Source organism: the organism of the source record quoted next, unplaced genomic scaffold (genome assembly GCF_019419815.1).
Source record: "Pyrus x bretschneideri cultivar Hongxiangsu unplaced genomic scaffold, Pyrus_bretschneideri_v1 Contig15, whole genome shotgun sequence".
In the NCBI taxonomy this organism is placed as follows: domain Eukaryota; kingdom Viridiplantae; phylum Streptophyta; class Magnoliopsida; order Rosales; family Rosaceae; genus Pyrus; species Pyrus x bretschneideri.
This window is the reverse complement of record NW_025999446.1, coordinates 3,131,091-3,148,662: the sequence shown is the minus strand read 5'-3', so window position 1 is coordinate 3,148,662 and position 17,572 is coordinate 3,131,091. Positions and strand designations below refer to the sequence as shown.

General features: G+C 35.3%; 2 protein-coding genes across 3 annotated transcripts; both read left to right on the top strand.

Annotated features, from left to right (window-relative positions):
* The first annotated feature begins 8,401 nt into the window (after positions 1 to 8,401).
* Positions 8,402 to 12,585, top strand: LOC125475530 (sulfite exporter TauE/SafE family protein 3-like). Its single transcript, XM_048580351.1, has 12 exons — positions 8,402 to 9,142; positions 9,710 to 9,869; positions 10,302 to 10,502; positions 10,585 to 10,649; positions 10,859 to 10,886; positions 10,988 to 11,067; positions 11,147 to 11,233; positions 11,339 to 11,389; positions 11,487 to 11,708; positions 11,858 to 11,951; positions 12,092 to 12,232; positions 12,328 to 12,585. Exons 1-12 carry the CDS (start codon positions 8,927 to 8,929, stop codon positions 12,411 to 12,413), a joined length of 1,431 nt encoding a protein of 476 aa, XP_048436308.1. The 5' UTR covers positions 8,402 to 8,926; the 3' UTR covers positions 12,414 to 12,585.
* A 2,134-nt stretch (positions 12,586 to 14,719) lies between these two features.
* On the top strand, positions 14,720 to 17,331 carry LOC125475529 (coiled-coil domain-containing protein 25-like). 2 transcript variants are annotated; one of them, XM_048580350.1, is made up of 6 exons: positions 14,720 to 14,887; positions 15,619 to 15,746; positions 15,893 to 15,996; positions 16,119 to 16,206; positions 16,445 to 16,506; positions 16,838 to 17,331. In XM_048580350.1, the coding sequence occupies exons 1-6, from the start codon at positions 14,775 to 14,777 to the stop codon at positions 16,988 to 16,990; spliced, it is 648 nt and encodes a 215-aa protein (XP_048436307.1). In that variant the 5' UTR covers positions 14,720 to 14,774; the 3' UTR covers positions 16,991 to 17,331. The 2 variants fall into 2 exon arrangements, with proteins under 2 accessions (XP_048436307.1, XP_048436306.1); XM_048580349.1 differs by having other exon boundaries at positions 16,445 to 16,581.
* Positions 17,332 to 17,572: the final 241 nt, after the last annotated feature.

The following is a 17,572-nucleotide window of genomic DNA, read 5'->3' as shown; positions in this document are numbered from 1 at the left end:
TTTATTTGGCTGATAGATTCATCGCACACTTCAATGTTCAGGGAATGAGTTGACGTGTATTAGGCTAGTTGGTTAAGGCAATGTGTCTGTTCTCTCGTCCCAAAATTTGAATCTCCATCTCTGTAAGTTCAAGTAGTTCGTCTTGTCAAAAATGTAGGTCGCATGGAAGTTACTATTACAGATCGAAGTCGATGCAAGGGAAGAGGTGGGTTCCATGAATGTGAGTGTAATCAATGAATGTGGTCCAAATAACAACACTCACAGTTGTCGACGTGCAATTCGTTTATTGACTGTTGTTTGAGATATGCAGAATTTTAGCAGTTGTCATCTGTTTGATTAATCAATATGGTAGATTAACTACAATGAGTAACCACGCAGGACCGAAAAAAATATTTTTGAAATCAATATATTGTTCATTGGCACTACCTATAGCGAAAATGATTGTCATATATTCAAACACCCATAATCCATATCATTATTTGATATCGCTGTCAAGAAGCCAACTCAGCAATCTTATCTGCACTTTTCATTTTCTTTACCAAAAGACACATTGTTCTACCAAGATCACATTCAAAATCGCAACAAGTGATCCAATGATAAGAGTGCAAACTGCAGTTTCTTAATAAACAGAAAAATATGAGAGATTTGGAATTCGATACTCTAAATTGGTGAGTCTTCTTGACTGTTGCCATGAACAAGATAAAATTTCTTATAATCTCTTCGAACTCGAAAGAAAAAAATAATCATGACTTATTACAAATTATCCCTCTGTTAATAAAATAAAATAAAATAAAATAAAAATTAAGATAGCATCCAAAGCCTCCAACACGCTTTATTTGAGTGGAAAATATGACACTCCATTTAATAAGCCAATAAATGAGATATTATTCTGTGGCCCCTACTCCCTCGTAACAGATGCATTTTGTTATCATGATATTATCTCCCTCCTTCAAATCATTGAGGTCCGGCGTGTGTACATAAAAGCTATAAAGTTTAAGTAATGTTATTCATATCATATTTTTATACTATTTTAGGTGAAAACTGATGCAGACAGCCATATTATTTGAAAAAAATTGCAAAACCTAAGAAAATAAAGGAGAAAGACTTCTCGTATACCACAATTATCATTTAATTAACTAATTTTTCTTAATTATTAGTTTATTAAATAATGAACTAAATTTAAAAATCTGATTAATTCAAATGATGTGGTTATCTACATCAAATGTCACCTAAGTTAGTATGAAAATGTGGTACAGAAACATTGTATAAGTAGCATACTCATATAGTTTCGGCCGTCGCTCTCGTCTTTTTTTTCTTGTTTAGGGTTTCGAGAATCTTTTTAGCCGTTGGATTTTTATTCCACAATTCTATCAATTTAGCCATTTGATCTTACTTTTGGCGATGAAGTAAAGGCGCTTCGGATTCAGACATACAATCTTCAATACTGTGCTATAAAGTTTGTGATGATGAGGCGTTGCATTTGTTGCATGTGCACAAAAAACGAGAAATTACCTATGATACTCTGCCTTGATACTTAACCGTCAAATTTGTTGAAAAACCAGTCCACATTCAATGGCCTAGATGATTTTGAAATATCTCCCTAAATACGTACTGCTTCCTTTTCCTCATTTCTTCATCAAATCCTTAATTTTCCATTATATCCAGAAATACTCCGACTATTTAGTTACATATCTTCTTAATGATATGAGTTTTCAGTTGTGATTTAGTTATTTTCGAACTACAAATAAGAATGTTTCGTGGTGAATTGTCCCAGTAAAAAGAATAGGTCATTCATCGTTAATGTAATGCATTTTAAATTCAGACTTTTTCTCTTTTTTTAATCTAACTTAAAATAGTAATATTGCTTGTAATGATATATCTACGCTATGGAGTTGGAAAAAAATTGGTTACGAGGTTGTCAAACTCAAAATTCGAACTTAAAATCTCTTACTTACAAGTAAAGAATAATATTATTAAATTCTAATATTAAGCGATAACTTTTGTTATTCTTGTAATTATATTTTCTGGTTACAATTAAAAATTGGAAATAAAATCCTTGACCTAATTCTAGCCATTTTCTGACCGTCATTAAAACTTGAGCTAACCCCACGTACAGTTGCACCTGTAATCTTTGTGCAAATGAATACGAACCAATTAATCGGTTCGTACATTAATATCTTATCCAAAAACAAAACTGCATCTGCATGGTGGATTGTCTGTCCTTCCATTTCCATACTATTTTCATGTTCTTCTGTTTTTATGGTCACGGGTTCAAAATCATGTATTTTTTTTGTTTTTTTTATTTTTTTATTTTTTATTTATAAAAGCTATTTTCTGGACCAGTTGATAATTCGTTGTAAACGTGAGGCTGCTGGGATCTGTGTGATTCTGTGATGCATGTGAATTCCGAAACCCTGCGACAATTCCTGGTGTCGTTTTTTTCTTGGCAGCCTTTTAATGTCGATAGACTGGAATCTGTATATTCGATGGTTACTGCTAAATTATTTTCAGGGAACAGCAACCAACCTGCCTCTCTGTAAGACATGCAATGCCATCCAGTCCAGTTGGAATTCGATCAAATCCGAGAAAAAAAAAAATGAAAGCAAATCTATGGAAGAAGTAGCTAAGGCTTGGAAGTCCAACTGGAGCAAATCAATCAAATCATACCTTTTTTAGTGTTAGCTGATTGTGTTTCCTTGTTTTTGTAAAATTGTTGGTAGCTCTTCAAGGAGTGATTTAAGGAGATTGATTGGAGGCTGCTTCCCAGCTGCTCCAATTTCCATCCCTTTCTCACATACATGTTTCAACCTTGTAAATGTAACACGTGATATACATCCCACATTGGACATAGGGAATGAGAAAAAACAATTTACATAGGATTACCCTACTCTAATTAATATCAAGATTTTTTATGATAAAACCTCATACCTAACGGATTAAGTAGGTGGTAAAGTAAGGACAGTATCGGTGTTGTTGGAGTGGGTCCTTGGTCCGTCAACCTGAAAAATTCAACAAAATCTAACTCCCAAAAGCAAATATTATAAAAAATGGTACCGCTCGTGAGCTACAATATATGCATGGATGATCCAGATTTAGCGCTGCTTTAATTTAAAAATACAGTTAGTCGCTTAGTCACTCTTGCGTACAATGCATTGATGATTAAGATTTGTCCATTTGTTCGTGGACAAAAGACTTTAGCATTGTTCTAACATTATAAAGAATGTTACACTTTACATACCACACCTACAATGCATGTCCATTCAACTCATGGGCGACTAAACGAGCATTGTTATAACATAATAAAGATACAATGCATTATGCATTAACGATCAGGACTTACGTGCTCGTTCATGGATAACTAACCTTATCACTACTTTAACATTATAAAGAATGATACAGCCCCGCCTACATTCGTATGTAATTAGAATTCTTCCGTTTGGCTCATGAGCGACCGACATTTACATTGATCTAACATTATAGACATCAATAAAGCAGATTCAGAATATACATGATTGTATTTGCTGGCCCAGAATCCAGATACACAGCTTAGCTTTTTAAGATGGAGATGGACCCATGAGAAAAAGGTTGAGACGATTGCATGCCAATTGGATGAGGGTTTGGAAGCAAATGTAGCATAACAAAAGGGGCGCCATGGAAGTAGTCAAGTTGAAATGATTATTCCCACAGTTCCCACCTGCGTCAAATTATAAAATTCAAGATCAAAGGAGTTCTTGCGGATATGGAAGGAAACCCTAATGCATGTAGGGAGTTAAATAGGCTTTGCTAAATATAGTTATTTATGTATATGTGAACGACTGAGAATTGTTGATCAGTGCCATGGAATTCGAAGATATACATTAACTTTCGGTTTTTGGCTCATGCTAGCGTTTCTCAAGGAATAAATATTGATGCTTAGTTTGGAGGGTTTAATGTAGACAATCTAATTATGCAATTGAATGCTACCTGAAAATAGCATATTTCTTTTATTATAATTTAGTCACGGTTGCAAGTGAGAGTTTGTCACCTCTTTTGATATAATACTGCCACTTAGTTGAGAATACATTGAAGATGGATAAAGTTTGAGTTTAATTTCAAATATTTTTTTCACTTAGTACTATGGCTAGTGATAATCCTCTTCACTTGTAAGTGAGAGATCTTAGGTTTGATTCTCATTAAAGACGAATTTAAACCACATTATAGTGTAGATTATATCGTTTGTCCAAAAAAAAAAAAAAAATTTAATCACGGTTGCAAGTGAGAGTTTGTCACCTATTTTTTTTTTTTATTTAAAAAAAAAACTGTTGAAAAACCTTCATAAAGTTACGAATTCTTACCCCATGAATTGCCAACTTAACCTTAAGTTTTAGATATAATACTGCCCAATTTTTGCCTACATGGATGTGAAACCCGGTTCATGCAGATTGGAGGGAAGAATGCGTACGAGAATAGAAAATATAAAATGCCAAATTAGTATTTGATGACTTATGTGATAATTTGACATTTTGTATAAATTTTTTCTTCAATTGATATGTTAAATGAAAATGTCAGGTCTAGTTGTTAAAATAATCAATATTATAATATGGACAACCACTCAAATAATATTCCACAACATTTATGGCGTATTTACGAGCCAGTAATCGGAATCAAAATATGAAATTGGATTCCGATTACGGGATAATACTTTCGTTTACTATACTTGGGGAACTAAAAAAAATAGGTGTGCCCACACAAAATCAGGAATCCAATTCCTCATTTTGAAGGAATAGGACTCCTTAATTGGTGGTGGTATTCCGGGAGTATGGAGGAATCATGATCAATTTTTCTTACCCATTATGCTCTTAGATATTTACTATAATTTCTTTTTGCTATGCAGTACTTCTTGAATTTCATGTTTTTTTTTTTTTTAAATAAACATAAGAATTAAACAAATAAGAAATAATTAATGATTATAGGGCAATTACTAGTAAGGTTTTATTGTGTTCCACAAATATCACTAATGATACAATTAATTTGAATAAAAGATTATCCAATTGATTAGTATATATATATATATGTTATTTAGAAGAAGGGTATTTTAGTAATCATGTTCATTTCTATTCTGATTCAGGTGAGTTCGTAAATAATTTATATGAACTCAATTTTGTTCTTACTCTTATTCCATAACATTCAAGCAAAAGTTTGAATAGGAATCTAAAACTCCTCTTCATTCCAACTCCCTCATGATTCAATTTTCCCTCAATTCAATTCCTCATATTTTGATTATGGGTTACGCAAACGAGCCATTAATAGGCAAGAAAATAATGAATTGAAGCCTTGAACTCGTGCTATCACTTTTGAGAGTAGCTGCAACGTATGCTTTTTCACGTCATGCCACATTAGAATTGACATTTCGATTGAAAAAAAAAAAAATTATAACTATCTTTTCCAAAACATTTTTTATGAAATAAAAATATATTGTTTGACATTTTCTTTGAAGATATTCTAGTCATTCACAACCTTAAAGTTGATTTTGTCAATAAACTATTACTCCAAACAATTAGGATGCAATCCTTAAAAGGACATGGCATATTAACATCAGCAAATGAAAAAAAAAAAAAAAATTAAAGAAAAAAAAATATATATATATATATGTATATTAATTTAATGAATAAAGTAGATTATATATAAAGTATTCAAAATGTTACTTTTATAACATAATTGTATTATCTTTCTAGTAGAAATAAAACACACATGTGTTGATGAACCCTATATGGATATATTAGATTGATCTCGTGGTGAATATTAATTTGTACGAAAAATAACTATGAAATTTTTAAGTATACAAGAATGATAAAAAAATTATATTTAAAACTTATCACGTGATGAATTTTGAATGAATTATGATGCCAAAGTCCAACGACAAATTAAGTCTCACACAATTTTTTCTTATGAATGTGAGTGATGTAATAATTTGACATAAAATATAACAAAGGATCTCCTCATCCACTGATAAAGCTAGCATTACGTCCTTGCTCTATGAAGTAGGCAAATAAGCTAGCTAACACCTATTTTAGAAAAATGATCATCACCGAATCATTTTTTTAGGAATTTTAAGAATCTCGTGATCGTTCATTGTATATTGTACGTTTAAAAAATTATTTTAAATTTTAAATTTTAAAATTAAATATTTATAATATTTAACAAAAACTGACGTAATGTATAATGACCGGTGACGAATACAAATCTCTATAATCTCTAAGAAAGTAATCTGACAAAGATCTTTCGCCCTTTTTTATTATAGCATTTCTGACAGCAGGCTACTACTTCAAATCAATTCGTACAGTCATGCCAACAAAGCGTTCTAAATTTTGGAAAGTTGTGGCCTAATGGGTCCTGTGTCGTAAGAATGAAGTGGAATAATGTCACGTGCCTACAAAGTTTTATGCAGTCTTTGTAATACTTTATTTAATTATTTACGTTGAGTACAGGTGTAGTATCAAGCGGATTATTATATAGCGTGGCTTGGTATTCATAAATGAAAGTGGAGTCCGTTTTCTATATCACTATTCTTTTTAAGATTTTTATTGCAAATAATTTTGAAATTGACCCATATTATTAAAATGGTTATTAAAATTGGGAATTGATAATATAATCTTTGAAAATAAGTATTACAAATAAGTGTTGTCCTTCTACCATAATTTTGTCAAAAATGTCTATCATGTGCTGATGTAGCATATAAATAGGTCACACTTCTTTCATAAATGTCCCTGAAATAGCCATATAATCAACATGGTTCTTGAAATTGAAAATCGATCAATGTAGTCCCAGAAATAGATGTCTCAAATCAATGTGGTATTTCCCTTGCAATTTTGTAAAAAAAAAAATTGTTATGTATTAATGTAGCACATAAATGGGACCTAGGTTTCCTCATGGTTATCAGCATTCCAGGCAGCAAATTGCAAACCAACAAGGAGGGGGGGATTACCCACCCCACGGTGGTTTCCTCCTAACCAAGGCTGGGTCAAAATCAACACGAATGGGGCGTTAAATGTCAATACCAAGCTGGGTGGGGTTGGAGGAGCGGTACGATACGGGACTGGAGGGGTGTTTTTTGGCGACAGGGGTGTGGCAATATCCAAGCGTCACTTCTATGCCGCTCCCGGAGTTGTTTGCTGTGAGACACGGACTGCAATTGGCCCAGCAGCAAGGGTTGCATCAGGTCGTGGTGGAGAGTGATTCCATGAAGGCCATTGCAACACTTAATAAGACCTATTCGGACTCGTCGACAATAGGTTTGATTGCGGATGATGTGTTGTAGATGGCATCCTCCTTCCATATGTTGAATTTTATTCATATTTCTCGTTTATGTAATGGGATTGCCCATTGTCTTGCAAAGTGTGCTTTAACTAGCATCAATAATTTAATTTGGATTGAGAAGCCTGCTATCCTCGTTCAGGATCTCCTCCTTCCAGACATATGTAGCTCTTCATAACTTGATTTTAATCAATATAACGTTTTCTTTTAAAAAATTAATAATTAATTAAGAAACTTGTCAACCTAGAGACTCAGTCTCACAATCACCTCTAATCCTAACCCACACTACTCTACCTCCATTATGATAGCCTTTGCAGTCTCTTAAAAATAAAAAAATAAAATAAAATCTTAAGGCACCCATCTTTACACCCTTCACCAAATTGGACCAAGATCGAGACCACCTTTGTGACGGCTTGGATTCGGGACGACTTTTGTGACATCACTATCAACATTTAGAGAGCTTGTTGGGTGCTCCCCCAATGATCTTGGCTATGCGGAGAATGATGAGCTTTGCTTTGAGATAATTGCAAAAATGTATTTTGACAACTTTTTAATTAATTATTAAACTCACACCAGCACATAACATAATTTTTTACAGAATTTTGATGGAAGGATCACATTAATATGCAACACCTATTTTCAAGACTATATTGATCGATTTTCAATTTTAGAGACCATCTTGATAGTGTGGGTTAACATCAAAGATCATTTGCGATAAAAACCCTTAAATCTTGTGGGATCTATTTATGTGCCCATAAGCGTATAACATAATTTTTTATAGATTTGGGACAGAGGGATAACATTGGTTTGTAACACCTATTTTCAGGGATTATATTGATTGATTTTCAATTTTAAATACCTCTTGTTCGTGTGGGCTAATTTCAATGACTATTTGTGATAAAACCCTTCCCTTTATTTTTTGATAAAAAAAATATTGTCTCCTCGATCAAATTTTTATACTAACTTTATAAATTATATAATATGTTACCAATATAAAATAGCAGGTTAATTAATAAAAAAATTTCTAGTTCTTTAACAACATGCCAAATAATTATCCCACGTGTAGAGATTAGAGATGCATATGCATAAAACAGGAAGATAGTCCATCCAAGCAAATTACATCTCTCCCTCGCGTTTTTATCTTCTTCCTCATCACATTTTCCTTATTTAATTTTTGTTTTTCTTGTATGGAATGGAACTCTGTCGTCTCCGACTCCATTACTGAATCCAAACAAGAAGCAAACACCTTTCACACATATCTGTCGTTCACCCACCAAACCCCATTTCGTCATCTCTCCTATATTAAGCCTTCATTCTTCACCACCCACTTCACTGCAATCCAAAACCAGACAAAATCTAGAGAGAGAAAGCTTGAGACATAGATAGACAGTCGGGAGAAGGGGAAGAGAGAGAGAGAGGGAGAGAGAGCGCTTTTCTTGTCCTTCCTATTTTCTCTTTCTCTTTCCATTTCTTGCAGATATAATCCATTGGCCTTGACCCTTTGAACTATAAAGCTCTTCAATTCTCTCCCATTTTCCTAACCCACCTCTCTGAATCTATCATACGAAAAACCAACTTGTTCCTTTAGCTTTCTCGGCAACCAAACAGAAGAAAAGGTGGTGGCTTTATTGATATGACGGCGTTTGGAGCGAAATGGCAGGGTTTGAGATCCGTGGCAATGGTGATGTTTCACTTTGCGGCGGCTTTTGCGTTTGTTTCGGCGGAGAGAGGCCTGAGGCTTGAAGGTTCGAGGTTCAACGGAACAGAGGGATCCGAATCTAATTACCTTCTCAAAGCTGTGAATTTCTTATGGCAATCGGAAAAAACGGGATATCATCATGTTTGGCCGGTAAACCCCACAAAACCTGTTTAACTTTATCTTTTGGTTGAATTTTCTGTTTATTCTTGAATTATACTTTACTTTCCAGCTGAAAATGATTTCTGACAATAAAACCAGCTTTCTGATAATAAAAGACAACCAAAAAGCAGTTTTGAATAAGTTTGAGTAGTAAAACTTAAAACATTTTGGTCATGAAGCACTTATTAAGAAACACTTCCAAGCAGTTTTCAAGAAGCACTGGCTTTTAATAAATTTTTAACTGCGTTTAGAACTTCTAACAAAAATGCTTATGGCCAGAAGTACTTTATAGAAAATGTCAGTCCAAATGGGCCCTAAGAATCTAAGATTATCCCTGACCCTCTGTTCCTTGTAAATAGTTGTAGTAGATTGGTGTAAGCCTGAATGCAGAGAAGTACACATCATGTGGATAAATCATAAATATGTGTTAGTTGGGATTTTAAGGCAAAGCGGTGTTAAATTGGATACTTATTGCTAATTCCTCTGTTTTTATATGCATGTAGAAAACTAACTATAAGGGGGTTGTAAATAATGGATTTTGTGAATTTTGGTTTATAGGAAATGAAATTTGGGTGGCAAATTATTGTGGGTTCTATTGTTGGATTCTGTGGAGCTGCTTTCGGGAGTGTAGGCGGTGTTGGTGGTGGTGGCATTTTCGTTCCTATGCTTAGCCTAATCATCGGGTTTGATCCAAAGTCAGCAACAGCTATATCAAAATGTAAGAAAAGATCTTCTGGTGTTTTTGATAGGAAAGAAAGTATGTATTGTTGAAATGGTAGTTATATAATACGGTGTATGTTGAACTGCTTCAGAAGCAGCGCTAGCGGTATCATTGTTCAAATGTGATGGCTGTTTGAACTGAATCAAGGTTTTTCTCAAACTACTTGACTTTTTTTTTTTTCATACAGAAAGCTCTTTATCACAGATCACTGTCACCTGATTTTAGTTCCTCGGTGTGATACCTGAAGTTCTTACGCTGTGTTAATTTGTCATGGTAGTTTTAGTGGATAGGCTTTTAAGTCCTTTTCATGGTTGAGACCTATAAAATTGTTTTCTCAAACTACATTGATTTTTACGTAGTGATTTTACTGTTATATTGAATTACTGATTGGAAGTTACATCATCGTGGATTCATTTTGCTTCGTTTCAGGTATGATCATGGGTGCAGCTGGCTCAACTGTGTACTATAATCTTAAGCTAAGGCATCCGACAATAAATATGCCCATTATTGACTATGATTTGGCTGTACTCATCCAACCGATGCTCATGCTGGGCATTAGTATCGGAGTGGCTTTCAACGTGATCTTTGCTGATTGGATGGTCACAGTTTTGCTGATTGTTCTCTTTATAGGTAATGGACCAATCATTACTTAGGTTCCACTTTCTTGGCCTTGCGCTTGAATACTTCGAGTGGTTACTATTGTCGTTTTCAGGTACATCAACAAAGGCGTTCTTCAAGGGTGTTGAAACATGGAAAAAGGAAACCATTATGAAGAAGGTAATGCTAAATTTCTGACTGTCATTACGTAATTCAAAGATCACGATATAGCATGTCACCTTAGTACGCATTGTATATCTACCTCCATATTTATATATGCCAATATACAAGGCTTCAATTTAAATTCAGGGTTTTAAGGTTTTCTGAAATGCATACATTGCACTACTAAATGTTTTGCTAACCGTTGCTTTTTTTTTTCTGGATTTTAGGAGGCCGCTAGGCATTTGGAGTCAGCTGGTGAGTTTGTTCTACTGTTGCTAAATGTTGTATAAAACATTAGAATTTTTTACTTGTAGTTGAGTCCTACAATTACGCCATATATTTTCTTGTTTGGTCAGCTGCTGGTGAGAATGTGGCATACAAGCCTCTCCCAAGTGGCCCAGCGAATGAGCAGCAAAAGGAAACCAAGGAGCAGGAGGTGAGTGCATGCACAGTACTTGCGCAGACACTTATAATTTTGATGGAGTTTCGAAGCTAAATCTTGATGACCATTTCAGGTCTCGGTCATTGAGAATGTTTGCTGGAAGGAGCTTGGACTTCTGGTTTTTGTCTGGGTTGCATTTCTTGCACTGCAAATTGCCAAGGTTTCCATCTCTTTACCTAGTCTATCAGAAATTTTTTATTGCAAATTCCTTTTATTATACGACATTGTGGAGTTAACGGGTGATAACCATCTGACTTTTCCACAGCAACGCACAACTACTTGTTCTCCAGCATATTGGGTAGTGAATTTGTTACAGGTACTATGGTGTGAATGTATTTGTTTCTCTGCATGTTACCTGTAAAAATTTAATACCTGAATGGTCAGGAACGAGTCACTGTTTCCATGTTCTGCAGATCCCAGTTTCCCTTGGTGTATCTATGTACGAGGCAGTGAGCCTTTACCAGGGACGGAGAGTAATAGCATCTAAGGGAGAGGAAGGGACAGATTGGAAAGTGCACCAGCTGGTTATCTACTGTCTCTTTGGTGTAATTGCAGGAATCGTAGGTGGGTTGCTTGGATTAGGTGGAGGATTTATCATGGGTCCGCTGTTTTTGGAGCTCGGAATCCCCCCGCAGGTGAGTTTTGTGATTTTCCTTGCCAGGAACATGATCTTGATTCTTGAATAATGACGCAGAATCTTTTTAACCAAGCGTTATTAAACAAAATAAAGAGCCATCATCAACGGTTTAGTTTGTTCTAAAACTTCTTGGTGATTACATTGCAGGTCTCCAGTGCCACAGCCACATTTGCAATGACATTCTCATCATCCATGTCCGTTGTAGAATACTACCTTCTAAAACGTTTTCCAGTTCCTTACGGTAAGTTTTATCAAAGCAATGCCAAGGATAGTTCGCTACAAAATTGTCATTCTTTATCCAGTTGTAGACAGATGGAGATAATAGTTCACAGTTCGTCTACATTTGTATATTAACGCACATACATTCCAATCTTTCTGCAGCTGTCTACTTGACCGCGGTTGCCACTGTTGCGGCGTTGGTAGGACAGCACATTGTGAGAAGGCTGATTATACTATTTGGAAGGGCATCTCTGATCATATTCATTCTAGCCTTTACCATATTTGTCAGTGCAATCTCACTAGGTGAGTTTTTTTTTCGTCGACAAACTTCACTTCAAGTTGAGTTAACACCCTGAATTCTGAGAGGTATTTGTTCTCTTTTGTTTTTGTTTTTTCAGGTGGAGTTGGGATATCGAACATGATCGGGAAGATTAACCAGAACGAATACATGGGTTTCGAAAACCTTTGCAAGTATGATGTATAAAATGTGTCCTTTTAAAGGGGAAAAAATTGCTAGGGTTCTCATTGATGAACTCTGTACTGTGTTCTGCTACTACCAGTTTCTTTTTTTGTCAAAGTTTTTGTACTTACTAGGTCAAATTTGTGTTTTGCCCCCAAAATTGTGGATCAGTAATGTGAAAGCTAGCTTTGTTAGATAGTTTTTATTTTTATTTTTATACAACCGACATTGGGGGGGGGGAGAAGTCGAACCATCAAACACAGAACTTCGAATACATAGACAATTGCCTGCTCTTAGTTTACTTGAGCTACAAGGTTCTTGCTTATGGTGAGAATCTTTTTATTTCTATACAACCAGTATTGCGGAGTGAGGAATCAAACCAACCTCGAATACATACACAACTGCCTGCTCTTAGTTCACTTGAGTTACAAGATTCTTGCTTTGGGTGAGAATCTTTTTGTTTTTATACAACCGGTATTGCAGAGGGAGGAATCGAACCATCAAACACAAAACCTCGAACACATACACAACTCTTTGCTCTTAATTACTTGAGCTACGAGATTCTTGCTTCTGGTGGAATCTTTTGCGCGTACGTAGTTGATCATAACACTCAATCCTTGTCAGCAGCCAATCAGAGTGATAAGAACTAATATTACACTCCAAGGGTATATGATTGATTAATTAATCATATATCCTAACTCAAGAGAAACGTCATATAATCATTTTAGTTGCATAAATTGAATGTTTCAATGTTATGAATTTGTAATTAGCTATCGAAGCTCTTCTGCTGTACATCGACGCATATTATTATACGACACTACGTTTTAAGCGACTTAGATCTATCATCTTTTTTTTTTTGAGTTCTTTATCACATATCTAACCGGTTTGTCTTTTTTTTTTTTTTTTTTTTTTCCCAATAGTTAAGGTGGGGTTTTAAAAAATGAGGGGAAGAGGATTGGTTGGCCACAAGGGTGCTTGATTTTCACTAGTCCTTCTCACATATATAGTCATTAAATTCAACTATGTATGTCATACTCCTTTGGGATTTGGCTACAACACTTATGGGTTCGTTTAGAAATGCTTTTAAAATGATTGGAATCACTTTTAGAGAACATGTTTTTAGATTCGAATGCTTCAGGATTCACTTGCGTCTTTTATTAAGGAATGATTTAAAAAATATTTTCACCAAAAGTGGTTTTAGTTATTTTAAAAGTATTTCCAAATTAGTTTATTAGTACTTAGTATTATCATCATCTAATGGTTAGACGTAGTCTAGAATTTTCACAATTAGACATTGCAAAGTCAAGCCACTTTAATTTTGCAACTTTCTTTCAAAGCAACAAAACTGCCAAACTTGCAAGGTATGCCTAACCTTGATTTGGCAGACTTTTGAGCTACCAAACAGGGATGGCCTTCCTTGCCCTCCGTAATTGTTTTGTGTTGAGGTGGTGTGGTGGGATGATGCTTGTCCTTAGTGGCAGTGTCTCTTGTTTGTGGTCCCTCATACTGCCCTTCTTCTGTTTCGCTTTGCTTGCCCCTCCTGTGGACCTTCCTTGTTTGTTTGGCTGTTGCCCTGGTTATGCATTTTCCAGTCTTTCAAAAAAAAAAAAAAAAAAATTACGAAACTGCAAGTTGGAGATGTATGACCTGCGAGGGATTCTTGAACTGAACCTTGAAAGTTATGTTAATTACAGGTCACCTTGTAGCTCAAGGAGCTTGTAACCTAAATTCCATCTTATTTCCGTGCATGACGACTTCGATGCCAATATTTTATGCTGATACATAATGTGGTTCAATCAATTAGCATATTTTTAACGTAAAATATCATTGCATATATATATAAATAATTAAAAACATAGTTATCTTTACACTCAAGATTCAATCTGAGATTGCCCAATATTGCTAGAGGGAGACTTTTCAGTGTGTCTAGAATATGAGCACATATGTCATATATTATAAGGGGTGTGATATCCACACTCTTTTTTACTTCTCACACACCTTTCTAATTTTCGGCCGTTGAATCGAGTGAATTGAAGAAGATCAGAGGACAAATAATACAAGTAGAGAAACATTTTAAAGAAAAATTTTCCACTTATATATATTAATATAAAGCGTACCGTTCGATATTCTGGACACACTGAAAATCTCTATTTTCCATTAGTCCAAGCGACACGTCGTCAAATGTTCGTGGAAATTGCCACTTTTTGCCAAATTTTCAAACCGAGGCCCAAACATGAAAAACAAAAATTAAAACCAAAAAAATAAAAAGTTGTTCCAGTGGCCAAAATTTCCAATTGGAAAGGTGGAAGGTGGAACTCGGAAGCCTAGCTCCTCCTCAAAGTTTGTCGCTTTCTTCTGCGGAGATCAAATTCCAAAGGGCGAAACATGGTGTTCTACTTCAAAGCCCGATCGGACGTCGGCGATTTCACCATTTTCATGGGCCTCGACAAGTTCGAGAACGAGGAGCTCATCAAATATGGCTTCCCCGAAGACATTTGGTAGCTCTCCCCCAATTCTCTCTCTCCAATTGTTTGAATTATCAATCCAATTCGCAATTTATCCGAATTTTTCATTAGAAAGATAGAAAATTTGCAATTACATTTCTTGTCAAGTTTTGGAATTTTCTGGTCAAGAATCGAGAATTAACTCGAATTTGGGGATTAGATTAGGGGGTATTGCAATTTTCTCACAATTGAAGAAGCAGATTATGTGGTTTGAATATTAGGAGCTTGCTTAATGAAATCAGTGACAGAATCAAGATAACCGTTCGTTCTTGTATAAATAGTGTATCTGTTCTTCCACCAGGAGGGGGAGGGATGATTGAGATTGTTTGTGCAGTTCACGTAATCGTTGACCCCTTTCCAATTGATACTAAGCAGCTTAACGACCGAATTGGTCCTCTTTCACTTTGTATCAGCATTGTGATTCCGTGTTTCTTTAACTGCATAATCACTTCAAATTCGGCTGTTTATTATGTGGTTGAGGCATTTATATATAAGGATGAATTTACCTTGTAATTATAGACATCTAATGTTTAAGAAATGCATGTTTAGCCGGTTTTCGAGTAATTGCTTGTTTGGTTTGGACCACGTTTGCACATTATTCTGTGTTTGATTGTCTGGATTGTTATTAGTAACTCAACAACAACTGAAAGAAAAGACTTGTTATTAGTAGGAAATTTGTACTGTGTATGCTTAAAGATTTTTCTGATGGGATATTGGCGTTACAGGTTCCACGTGGATAAAATGTCATCTGCCCATGTTTATGTTAGACTGCACAAAGGACAGACCATTGACGATATAAGCGAAGGCTTACTGGAGGATTGTGCTCAACTTGTCAAAGCAAATTCCATCCAAGGCATTATCTAAACAGATTCTTATGTTTTAGAGAAATTTGGTTCCACTTTTTAATTTCATCTACGTCTCTATAAAAGGTTTCGTTTCTTCTGGTTCTAGTTAGGATACTGCAGTGGTGCCGTGTACTAATGATGTATTATGTTGCAGGCAATAAGGTGAACAATGTTGATGTTGTTTACACTCCCTGGTCCAATTTGAAGAAAACTGCCTCCATGGATGTTGGTCAAGTTGGTTTCTACAATTCAAAGATGGTGAGGTTCTACAATATGTACATTATTTTGCGGAATCAAGCCATGCCATGTAGTTTGTATTTTCATTGGGTTCGGCATACACGGAGATACTGATCATTGTCCAACTCTGACACTTTGTTAAGGTTCGAACAGTGAGAGTGGAGAAGCGGATCAATGAGGTAGTTAATAGATTGAACAGGACAAAAGTGGAAAGAAAGCCTGATTTGAAAGGTAAAGTTATAGTCTCAGCTTCATTTTACTTGTCTACAAATGTGGCTCTAAAAGTCCAATCTTGAAAAGCAGTACTCATGTTGCTCTTTATGGAGGAAAGTTGACACTTGATCTACTATTTCTTATGTATGTTTTGTATTTATGGATATAGTAAGTGATATTGGACTTCAAATGTTACCCTTATCTATTTATGGCGCAATCGAGAGATAGCTAACGTGCAAATAAAATGTAAGTGCAGCTGAGCGAGAAGCAGTTAATGCAGCAGAAAGAGCTGAGAGAAAGCAGTTCCTGAGGAACAAGGTAAGTTCCGCCTCCTGTCTTGGTCAATATGAGGCTCTTAGTGTGTCACATTATCTGAGTGGATTCTTCATCTCAGTAAGTTCAAATTTCTTCATGTAATTTTTCTCTTGCCGTGAAGCTTTACCTTAGAACTTTTGACTTGCACTTAGCTCAACGGGTTTTGGATTTAGTAATGGTTAACAGTCTGAATCTTGAACTTAGTAAGAGTACTACGACTTGCTTTTGATCAACTCATCTTGCCTCTAGGCTGTATTTCCCATTGTTGTAATGTAATATATTGTATTCTTGTGTTGAGCAAAACAATTTAATTTTTGATGAAACTATTTTGCAGAAACGACGAGAGGAGATGGAAAGGCTTGAGAAGGAGAGACAGTTGGAACTAAGGAGCTACAAAGGTTTGATGAATTCTGAAAATATGACATCTAACAAACAAATTGCATCAACAAACAAGTCATTGCAGGAACTGGAAGAGGACTTCATGTAAGGATATCGTTGTCTTTGGGTTAGGCGAGATGGCTGCTGTGTGCTGCTGCCCATGAAGAATCGAGTTTATCATTCAGTTTGTGAGTTAGTCTTAAAAGTTACTTCCACTCATGAAATATAATGTCCTAAACCTTTTATTTTGTTGATGTCGATTAGAAAAAGAGAAAAAGCAAAAAACGGAGGGAGAAAACAAAACGGGTTTATGGGTGAGGGCTGGTTCGGGGAGTATCTCTTTCTTGTCACTGCATGTTATATGCGTAACATAATGGCGATACACAAAAATTAAACTTCATTCAAGATGATGAATGATTTACTTGCAAATGGATTTACATCATTTTAAAACCCTTATTTAGTTAATTATATTTGCAGTTTGTGAATGATTTACTACCAAGCACACACACGCACCACGCACACGCGCGTGCACACGCGCACACCGCACACACAGAGAGGAAAAAAAGAGAGGGGAAGGGAGTTAACAAAATAATATTGCTAGCTTAAGAGAGTAAAATGAATGACAGGGAACCCTAATATTTGTATGCTTGTGTTTGTATCTTTACATGCAAGTTATTTAGTGCAAATGTAT

Bases quoted from the DNA above. Each gene is read 5' to 3' on its own strand.
- LOC125475529 (XM_048580349.1), top strand. From the start codon at position 14,775: ATGGTGTTCTACTTCAAAGCCCGATCGGACGTCGGCGATTTCACCATT. The intron at 15,747-15,892 runs GCATTATCTAAA...ATTATGTTGCAG, and splicing joins CAAAGCAAATTCCATCCAAG to GCAATAAGGTGAACAATGTT. The intron at 15,997-16,118 runs GTGAGGTTCTAC...CACTTTGTTAAG, and splicing joins GTTTCTACAATTCAAAGATG to GTTCGAACAGTGAGAGTGGA.
- LOC125475530 (XM_048580351.1), top strand. From the start codon at position 8,927: ATGACGGCGTTTGGAGCGAAATGGCAGGGTTTGAGATCCGTGGCAATG. The intron at 11,234-11,338 runs GTTTCCATCTCT...ACTTTTCCACAG, and splicing joins TTGCACTGCAAATTGCCAAG to CAACGCACAACTACTTGTTC. The intron at 11,390-11,486 runs GTACTATGGTGT...CATGTTCTGCAG, and splicing joins GGGTAGTGAATTTGTTACAG to ATCCCAGTTTCCCTTGGTGT.